Raw genomic sequence first — 11,193 nt, forward strand, 5'->3', positions numbered from 1 at the left:
AATGTGATGTTTTACTTTTAGGGTGGGGTAAGAGATTTTACCCCCCCCCCCTTCCTGTTGTATCTTCTTCCATCTCCTTTTATTAATAAAAATCTCTGTTGTTGATCAAAAAAAAATTGTAACCAAGTTTTCTAAGAATGGCTATGCTACACATGCCCTATTTTCTTTAAATTGCATATCTGTACACCTAGAAAGATAAACATATAGGAAACTATTAAATCAACTGAAACACTTTACAACAATGCTAGCAGTACAAAGCAAAATAGACATATGGAAAATCATTAAACCAAGCACAACAAAATCTCACTCTAATAAATCATGTCAAACTAAGTCAATATAGAGCGATGTATTAGTTTGTACCTGTATTTACATACACAAGGAGGCAAATAAATTAAAAAAAGCTCAACAAACTACCATGTCCAAGAAAGGATCATGCATGCCATATTTATAGGTAATCCCTCCACAAGAACTTGTTTGAACCATGTGAATGTCCAGCTTATATCTACAAAAGAGGGAGTGATATGTTTTGTCTAAAGGAAAGCAAAAGTAATAAACAAAAAACAAAAAGAATCTTCAATTTATTTTTATAAATCAAACAGAATCTTGAATGGAATTGATTTGACTTGATAGATTGTTCAACTAATGAAAACATACTCAAATAAAGAAATCAACCTTGAAGCATTGAAACTGATCTTTCCTGCATCTCCTTTCCATTATTTCAATACTATCAATTCAAAAGAGAAGATTATTGATCCTGCAACTCACATACACAAAAGTCACATCTAGAGATTTCTCATTTATAATTTAAGTTTTGGAATGTATTAAACATAATTTCATGACTCCAAATGCATTTTTTCCAAAGGGCTACCTGAATAGAGAGGTTGTGAAAACATTGCACGAGTCATTAAAGGAAGATCCCAAAGATATTGTCAAATTTAGGATGATAATAGATGCTGCAAAGGAGTCGATCAAAGTGTATTTGAATAATTGGAAGGGCCACCAGGCTATGGTTGCTGAGGTATGTCTCCTCTTTGCTTGGCTGTAATATGCTTGAAGAAGAGATAAGCATCATATTAGTTGAAGTTGGGCTGGGTGGTTATGATTTTTTGGTCCAAGAATATCAACAAGTAGATAGACAAAAGATCAAAACTGACATTAGTGGTGAATTGGTGATCACGAACATGCAATAAATTAACCTTTTCTTCATTGGTAAGTATTCTCCATGTCTAAACTACAATTTTCCAGAGGGTAAATTTCTGAATGCCTCATCAAATAACATAGAAACTTCAAAATAATGAATAATCCAACACACCGAACCCAACAACTAACACCTCTACCTAGGCGTGCAACCTCCAAATGCTTTCGTCTAGCTAAACTATAAATTGATTCCTGAAAGTACCAATCCTAAAACAATAGTTTTAGCATATAAAGAGCCCATCTATCCTCTTAAAAGATGCCATTAGAACTAAAGGGAAATGTCTTTTAATAAACTGGATTATATTTAGATGAAAAGAACATGATTAAATTGAAATGTAAACTTATGAGGTTGTGGTTCTAGCAGCCCTGAGGAGCTAATGGCCTAAATGCCGATGGGTTAGCAACATGACTTTTTTTATTACTAGGTAACATTTCCTTGGTTAGGAGAAAAACACCAGCATGCTGACCATAGTTTTCAAGGCGCCAAGGCGAGGCTAGGCAACAAGGGCATGCCTAGGTGTTGCCTAGGCAATGGATTTTTTTAAGTAAAAAATACATATCCTAGGGTAGTTCCCTAGGTTCAATAACCATCTTTCCTTAATAACTATCCATAATTTTCATAAGAAAATTATAAACTTCATGTTTAAATCTAGAAAATCAACATATATATATGAAAAAGAAGAAAGAAAAGAAAATTAAAAAAAAAATATGGGGACTGAACTAGGGGTGAGCAAACAAAACCAAACCGACCGAAACCGAACCGAAAAATCGATTAACCATACCGGTCGGTTCGGTTTCAGTTCGGTGTTTTTAAAAAACTGAAGGTACCGGTCGGTTCGGTTTCAGTTCGGTGTTTTTAAAAAACTGAAGGTACCGGTTCGGTTTCGGTTAACCAATATAGAAAACCAGCAGTTAACCGAACCGACCGCTATATATATTTCTATATATTTTATATATATTTATGTATATTATATATTATAAATTAATAAATATGCATTATATGTATATAAATATATATTTATAATATATGATATATTATTTATTATTTAAAATATAATATATATATTTATATTTTTTCACTATATATTTATAATATATATTGTAAAAATTACAAAACCGAAAAACCGATGGTTAACCGATTGGTTTCGGTTACCGGTTTTCCAAAAAACGGTAGTGTTTGGTTACAAAAAAGGCCCACAGTTCAGTTAACCGAACCGTGAGCACCCGTAGACTGAACCCCTATTTTTGTTATAGGAAGAAGTGGAGGAAGAAATGTGTTGATTAGACAAAATTTTACGTTTTTCCCTTACTTATTGGTTTAGATTCTAAAGTCTTTGAGGGTTCAATACAGCAATTAGCGACGTTTGTGTTGATTAAACCCTGACAAATAAGAAAATAATAAAAAAAAATTAATTTATAAACACAAAAATGAATATTTTTGTTTAATAATGCCTATTTTATAATTATAATCTCAAAAAAGTAACAATATAAAAGTATTTTATAAGACTATACAAAACTGCTTGGCGATAGGGCAAGGCGAGCCTCCAAGGCCGCCTTGTCGCCTAGGCGTCAATTTGACAACTATGATGCTGACACAAGTGGACAGTTGGAACAATAAGAAGGAAGAATAGAAATAAGAGAAAAAGATCAGTTACACATTACATCCCAGCCCAATGCAACTCCATTCAAGGCTATCTTCTCCCAACCTCCACTCTTGCCAAAGAATTTGCTAAGACATTGGCACTCCTTGAAACCCATTTGAATGAGATGTTCAAATTTGCACCTAGGGAAAGAATCTGCTAGCAACTTGAGTAAATTGCACTATGAACTTGTCAAGTAGTGTCTCAAGCAAACCTTAATAAGCTAATGGCCTTAATGCTCATGTGTTCTGGAACATCCTTTATTTTCATAGAAAAAATAAAATTAGAATTAAAATTAAGTTGAGCAACAATGTAGGTACTTCGCATTTAGCAGAATCCAGTCATCAATGCACTCTACATGAAAATTGCAAGCACAAGGGAATCCATGAACCTGAAAAACTTCTAATGAGCATTTGCAACTTAACAATCTTAACATATCCTAAAATAGAAAGGGCAGAATCTAATAAAAATCAAGTGTTATAGTATCAAAAATGTCCCTTTCAACCATACAAATGACACATTTTCATAATTTATCAGGACTTGGGTTTTGGACCACCACAGTTCCTCTTGGACAAAACCCAAAAGGAAAAACATCCTTAAGGTAGAAAGCACAAAATATGTTGGCTTTCCATATGAATTAGATTATGGGAAATAGTCAAGTACATAGAAAACTTGGCTAGAAAACTCTTCATGCCATGATTTTTATTGCTTCTGCAATTTACAAAAAATGACATCTATTACATGGGCCAGGTAGAAAAAACAAAAAGAAAAGAAAGAAAGAAAGAGAAAAGGTGTACCATGGGCAAAGCTCACAGCAAAGGAGCAACATAAAAATGAAATGGATTTGTTTGAATGGTTATGGCAGTATGGCATTCTCAAATAAAAAAGAAACAAGATAATCAAATCTTCCTGGCATAGATGTTTGGTCATTTTGATAAAAAACAGTGGAAACGGAATTATTTATCTCATTTCCAACATGGAACTCTTCAAGGAAGATGGGACATTCACTACATGTAATTGGAACAGCATTTGGTCTAAACTTGAGAAACTCCTGAATAAGTGCGTCCACTGCTTCTCTCTAATCTCTACAGAAGTAAAGGCAAAAGTCACAACCATCAGAACCAGTAACAAGAACAAAACTAAAGGTGGGAAATAACTTGTTAAACAACACAATATTAGAAAACATAAATCCCTGAGAGAGGTATATGCATCTAAAGGTCCATTTTTCAGATTCGTAATAAAACAAATACAATGCTTACATATCCTTTACAATGTAGTATGCTAGAATGAACTAAACTGTTGGCATGTCTACACTAAAAAACTCAAAATGCTGAAAAACCACTATCAGCTGAGCCACTGGAGCTGATAGTTATTCTAAACCTCTTTGAATATGCTTCACTGGTAATGAACTAAAAAACCTGTAACTGATTCAATAAAAATACATTGTTGTTAAACCAAAACACTAATTGATAAAAATTAATTAAATCACAAAAAAAGTAACAAGAGAAAACACAGAACACAAAATCTGCTTACAAAACCTATAAATCCAAACCTGATTTCATATTTTCATTAAAAATTTTGTTAAATCAAAACCCTAATTAAAATTAATAGAAAATAATAAGAAAAATTAAAAAAAAAAACAAATAATGTAGTTAAAACCTATGGAACTGCTAGTTAAAAACTAATCAATTATCAGAGACTAGAAACAACCTCTCGGATAGGGAAAAACACAACATTGCTGAGAAGGATTCCGGCATGCATTCCAGTTCAATATTCATTACCACAAAAACTCTGATTGTCATTGACATTTAAGAAACAAAACATTCAAGAGTTCCATCTATGGAAAATGTTGATGTTGAAACAATCTTCTGCTATTTGCTTTTTCTACGGTTTTTACACAAAAAGTACTCACCCAATAAAAAAAGAAACTATTTGGCAGGGGTTATATTGGACAAAGAAATCAGGGTCTTCCACCATTCTATTTGTTGCATCCTCATTTTTACATATAAAAAATAAAAAATAAAAATAAATAAGAATCAATAGATTCAGGGTGGGGGTCACTCGGTAGAATTGGACAGCATGGCAGTGTTTGTAAAATCCCTGTGTACAGCAGCTGGTTGTACATGCTTTTTTATTATTCTAATGATATTATACTTTGCTTTCTCTCAAAAAAATGTGAGTCCATCTAATGCATCGTCAAGTTATAACTTATAAGGTGAATCCTGATTTGGCTTTGTTATAAATCAGGGTTACTCAAACATAATTCCCCCCTATTTATCTGTCATCGTTCTCGCTGGACCAACCCATCAATCAAACATGATTCTCGATCTCAGCATCCAATTCGGCAACACTTCCATGCAGCCTCATCTTTGACGAAATTTCATCCAAAAGCACATAGATCTCAGTAGATCTTGGGTGAGATCTATCCTCCACAATAAACTTGTGCATGTGGCCCCCTGCCTCAATGAGGCTATATCCTGCCAACTTTGTAACTTGATTGCTTTTCATAAGCTTCCGCACCTTTGCAACACCGTCCCATTGGCCTGCTAATGCATATACGTTGGAGAGAATCACGTAGTTCCCGGGATTCCACGGCTCGAGCTCAAAGAGGGAGTTGGCTGCTTTCTCAGCCAGTTCTACATCACCGTAGAAACTGCAAGCCCCTAAAAGAGCTCCCCATGCCACCGAGTCAGGCTTCATGGGCATGCTCTTTATGAGAGAATAGGCTTCACTCAGCTCTCCGGCTCGGCTCAGGAGATCAATCATACATCCATAATGTTCTAGTTTTGGAGCGATGGAGAAGTCTTTCTGCATCAATTCAAAGAGTCGCCAGCCTTCAGAAACCAGGCCACCGTGACTGCATGCCTGAAGAACACCTACGAATGTGATGTCATCTGGTACAACCCCTCCTGTCTAGTTTAACAATCACAGACATGCGTGTTAAGATGAAAGAATATAAGAGAGTAACGTTAAGACAAGCTATGCATAGAATCGGATAGAAAACACGGTAAGTGGACAAAATCACCTAGAGAAGAAAATATTTACCAGCATTTCATGGAAAAGTGCTAATCCCTCTTTCCACCTGCCATGGACAGCCAATCCTTTGACCATCGAATTCCATGAACACAAATTCCTCTCACTACCAATTTCATCAAACACCCTTCTTGCTGTATCAATCTTCCCACACTTTGCGTACATCTCCAACAAAGCATTGCTGACAAACACATTTCTCAAGAACCCGTTCTCTCTAGCATATGCTTCGATCTTCTTACCCATCTCCAACGCCCCGAGATTTGCACATGCTGGGAGGACACTAGCTAAGGTCTGCACATTTGGCTTCGCCTCCTCCATATTCTTCATCTCCATGAACACCTCAAGAGCCTCTTCGTACCGTTCATTCTGGGAATACCCAGAAATCAAAGCCGTCCAAGTAGCTACATTCCTTAAAGGCATTAATTCAAACAACTCTCTTGCTTCTGCAAACTTCCCGCACCTAGCGTAACCCGCTATCATCGAGTTCCATGAGGGTATGTCTCTCTCAATCATCCCATCAAACACTTGGCGCGCAGAGGCCAGCAAGCCTGACTTCGCATACATATCCAGTAAAGCCGTCAAGGCAAATGGGTCAAAATCCAAACCAAACTTGAGGAACTGGGTATGGAGCTTTCGCCCATGCTGGAGGCTGGGGATGGCAGCACATGCGGCAAACAGGAACGTGAAGGAGTATTGGTTCAGTGGGCAGCGTTGGAGGCGCATTTGAGAGTAGAGGGAGAGGCACCGATGGTGAGGGCCATGAGAGGAGTAGGCTTGAATGAGCTTGTTGAAGAGAAACGCGGTTGGATGGGGAATAAGGTCGAACAGGGCCTGAGCATAGGAGATATTGGGGATTTCGAGAAGTTTAACAATGAGGAATTTGGTGTTGTCTATACCATTCCTGAGGGCGTGGGCGTGAACTTGCTTCAGTTTGTTCATAACAAGCTCATCTTACTCGCAGCTCACGACTACTTTGAGTTGGGTAACATACTCTCTACGTAGCCTTTTATTTATATTTGGGGAAGATTGAATAGAGGCTTCTCCGCCGCTCGCTCACTTTGCTCCATGCCCAGACGAGACTTAGTAGGTGACTTTTACCTACCCACCGCCAGTTAAAGAATAGTGACGAGAAAAGATTAGGGAGGGGAGTTGCAGCGGGCAGTGGCGTACTACGCGACGAGCTGTGACAAGGACGGCAAAACCTTAAGAAGGAGACTGTCTCCGCTCTCCACGACACCACGATGCTAGGGTTTTTGGTTCAGAAGTCGGAGCCTCGGAGGTTTGCTGTCTCGAACGAAGGGGAAACCGGGAAAGAAGAAGAGGGAAAAGCTGAAAACAATGTTGTAAGACTCGGACCGGATACAAACCGGAAACCCTTTCGGGTCACGGGTCAAATAGTCCGACCGAAAGGTAAATCAGACGAATCATGATGTCATAAATAAAATAATAAAATTCAAAACTACAAAACATAAAAGTAGCTTTCTCGCACGGAAAACCTGATATCCACTTATCCAGTATGTAAGGTAAAATGGATAGGATCATCTGATCTCAGATCCGATCCTTGGTCGAATTTGGATGACTTTTGTTCGGATCTTTGGATCGAATAATAGGATCCAATAAAAAATCATATCAGATTCGGATCAACCCCCTTATCCGATCTGTTATATGTTATATTTATTTATATAAATATATAATACACATATATATATGTATTATTTATTTATAAATATATTATTTATGTTGTATTTTTATAAATTTGTTATATTATTTACTTTTTATAAAAAGCATGCATATATATGACGAAAATAATTAAAAAATACTTGTATTTTTTATTTTTTCTTTAATTAAATTGGTATATTTTATTTTCTTTAAATAATTTATTAATTTTTAAAGAAAATAAGTTGAATCGGATCAAATTCGAAGATCCAACTTACTAATAGGATTCAAATTCAGATCGAGACCTATCAGATCCGATCGGATCCGCCATGAATAGTATTAGATCGGATTCAAATATACCTTGACTTGAATCCAATCTGTTTGCATCCCATCCCTACCGGTATGAAAATATGAGGGACTAAAAGAATGAAAAACATTACATTATTAGTTTACCAAAAGTAACCAAAATTGCCAATGTTCTACTGGTGTTGACCCAAAAAAGGGAGAGGTTCAACTGGTGTTGAACTATATATATAACTTTTTATTTTAGTTTCAACTTGTATATTAAAAATTAATATTTAAAGCAAAAAAAAAAAAGTGTTTTTAGAAAAAATAGTGGGGTAAGGCTTGGGAATACATAGATCTTGAAAAGTTACCCAAAATAAAAAATAAAAAAATATCACCCCAATCAGATATCCAAGCACAAAGTTATGGCCTTTAGAAAATTTCATTTATGTATAAAAATGTCAAAAATCAATCGATTTTCTAAAATCGGGACTGGGTCACCGGTTTTTTAGATGGAATGGTCTAACCAGTCGTCGATTTTGGCCAACTTTTTGTCCAATGCACTTTTAGGGGTATAACCAAACCGACCAAGGGCTTGAGTTATGGTTCGACTGGTCCAACTAGCCGATCTGATTTGGTTTTCTAAACATTGGAAATTTGCTTTTACGAAACTTTGATGTAAACTAATAATTTTTATAAAATTAATTTTTAATTAGCTTTATAAAATTAAATATTGGTTAATTGGTAACTTGTTGAAATTAAATATAATTTTATTGTAAATCTTTATTATTAACATAAAAATAATGGTTACTAATTTTTTGTAAATTTACTTGGGATATTTAATAATTGGTTATTAATTTACTATTAATAATTAAATAATGTAAATATTTGCAATGTGCCAATTGGCTAGTTGGTAAGGTGGCTGGTTATAGTAGAAACTTGGGATCAATTCCCACCTACACCTAGGTTGTGGGGGTTAAGGTTTGGGGGTGGACTACCCCGGTTTTTGTAGCCCCATGGAGCAAAAAAAAAAAACTTATATAATGTAAATATTTATAGTTCAGAATCTATCACAACCCCTCGAAACCGGAATTTGAATTGTCTATTCTTGTATCCTGTTTGGTTCATATGGGAATCAAAATAAAAAAATGGAATCAGCTAAAGTGGGGGTTTCATTCCAAAGGGAGGGCGAGGGAATTGCAATGCCCTCAAATAGGGGAGTACCATTCCACTAGTGTGAGCTTAGGGAAGCTCATGACCAGCTCAAGAAAAAGAAGTTGCCACACATTTTTTAGAGGAATGGGCCTGCATTCGACTTCAACAAATTGATTTTATTTTCAAGATAGTGATTCCATTTCTCTATGAGAAGGACATTCAACCAAAAGATCTTGAATTCGAATTGATTGGGAGAGGGAAGGTGTTAAGCACCCCTCCATCCAAGTTGTCCAATATAAAAGTTGTTTATGATTAAACTTCTATGAAAACTAGTAAGAAAGACTGATAAATTTTTCAAAAATTTTATGGAAAAATGTTTCCAATTTCTTCTAAAACTTGTTTGAAGAGATACTGTTGAACATCAAATACTCATTTTACTAAGACCTTCACCTCTCTCCCTCTTTATCTAAGTATAAAAGAAGTTGGGAAGACATAGTAAGATATGAACTATGTGATCTTGGCAAGGTTGACACGATCATAGAAAGTTGAAGAAGGGAAGGTTGTGGTTTCAACGGAGAGGAATGGGCTGAAGAGAATGTGAAGTTGATATAGGGGACTAAAGACTTAGGAAAATGAGAGCAAACGTAGAATTGGTTTTCATTGAAAGATGTGCTTATTTTCCCAATTCGGATCAGGTAGGCACAATGTTGTAAGCACGTTAAATGAGCACTTAGAAATTTTTTTGACACCTGTCCCTTAAAATACCCCCAGCCTACCCTTGAAAAGGGTTAATACCCACTTTTAATAGTTGTCAAAATATTTATCAAGTGCTCATTTAACGTGCTTACTAGATCCAATCCCTTTTTTTCCACCATTTATCTAGGAATCCATGAAGAAAAGTAATCGAGTTATTAGAGAAAGTCACTGAGCTCTCTCACCAATAGTTATATAGTTGCAATCAAGGTTTTAAAAACCAACCCCAAAACGGAACCGTTCTAACTACCGATTTCCGGGTCAATGGTTCAATTGTCCAAGTTGAACAGTTTGGACGGTTTGCATATTAAGGCAAATATTTTATATGAGTTATGAGATTTGAGAAAGGAGAGAAGAGATGTTGTCGGTTGAGAAAGAAAAAAAAATAAAGAAAGAAGAAAAGAAAGAAAGAAAGGAAAAAGGAAAAAAGAAAAGAGAAAAGAGAAAAGGGAAGGAAGAGGAGGGTGGTTCGACACTGACCGGTGACGATAATGGCGATGGCGATGGCGAGGTGGTGGCAACAAACACATATCTGAGTTCTCAGATCATCATCATCTTCTTCTTCTTCTCTCTTCTTCTTCTTCCTCAGATCTGAGACACGAACTCAGATCTGAGACATGAACTCAAATCTGAGTTCATGTATTTCTCTCCTATAACTTTATACTACAAACCACTGTTTGGTGTATGTCTGGAAGTGTGTCATTAAACACTTTGGAACACTAGTTTAAACATTTATAATATTATTTCGATTCTCAAACAACTACTAATGCAGTAAAGTGATGAGAATGGGTCATATTCACAAGGAAGCAAGGGAAAAATACTTATGTACTTAAATTCGGGAGAAGAAAACACAAGTGGGAGTTGCAAAAATAAAAAAAATAATTAATTAAACTGAGAAAATATAGAATTTGAACAATATTGAAAGCTAAAAGTGTAGAAACATAAATAAATTAACAAAAGAAATGAAATAAAAATCTGTAATCCAATTAGAGGTAGCAGCCTCCGGATCTCTCCTTTGACCTTCGAACTTCTCGAGCTAGGCATTCCATCTTACCTGGCCGAATTGCAGATCTACAAAAAATAAAACGAAGATCAAATGGAATAAAAATAAATTGCAAAAAGAAAGAAATGGAGCTGGAAATGCAAGAACATAAATTAAAACTAAAACTAAAGAGACTGGTTGGGATTCGATTCCAGAGGTGGCAGTAGTGGTGTTGGCGAACTGCAAGTAGGAACCCCTCCTCTTGCCTGGGCGTCCTTCTCTTCCTCTACCCTTGAACTTCTCAAAATCAGCATTCCTTCTTACCTAGGTGAATTGACCAACCCATTCTCCGGGGCCCCTGGGGTCCTTTTTATAGAGAATGGTGGATATAACTGAAATTAGAGAGAAAGAGGAGGGTGTCAACTAGTTTTAGCAAAAATATGGGTGCCCTAGGGTTTAGAATGAAGGGTTAAAATGGTTCTAGGGTGATCC

The 11,193-nt window shown here is 36.0% G+C and overlaps 1 protein-coding gene across 1 annotated transcript; it reads right to left on the bottom strand.

Annotated features, from left to right (window-relative positions):
• Window positions 1-4,756: 4,756 nt before the first annotated feature.
• On the bottom strand, window positions 4,757-7,177 carry LOC104604708 (Pentatricopeptide repeat (PPR) superfamily protein). Its single transcript, XM_010269181.3, has 2 exons — window positions 5,883-7,177; window positions 4,757-5,750 (listed from the first exon to the last, which is right to left on the bottom strand). Exons 1-2 carry the CDS (start codon window positions 6,807-6,809, stop codon window positions 5,148-5,150), a joined length of 1,530 nt encoding a protein of 509 aa, XP_010267483.1. The 5' UTR covers window positions 6,810-7,177; the 3' UTR covers window positions 4,757-5,147.
• Window positions 7,178-11,193: the final 4,016 nt, after the last annotated feature.

Source organism: Nelumbo nucifera, chromosome 1 (genome assembly GCF_055504915.1).
Source record: "Nelumbo nucifera cultivar China Antique chromosome 1, China Antique-T2T, whole genome shotgun sequence".
Classification (NCBI taxonomy): Eukaryota; Viridiplantae; Streptophyta; class Magnoliopsida; order Proteales; family Nelumbonaceae; genus Nelumbo; species Nelumbo nucifera.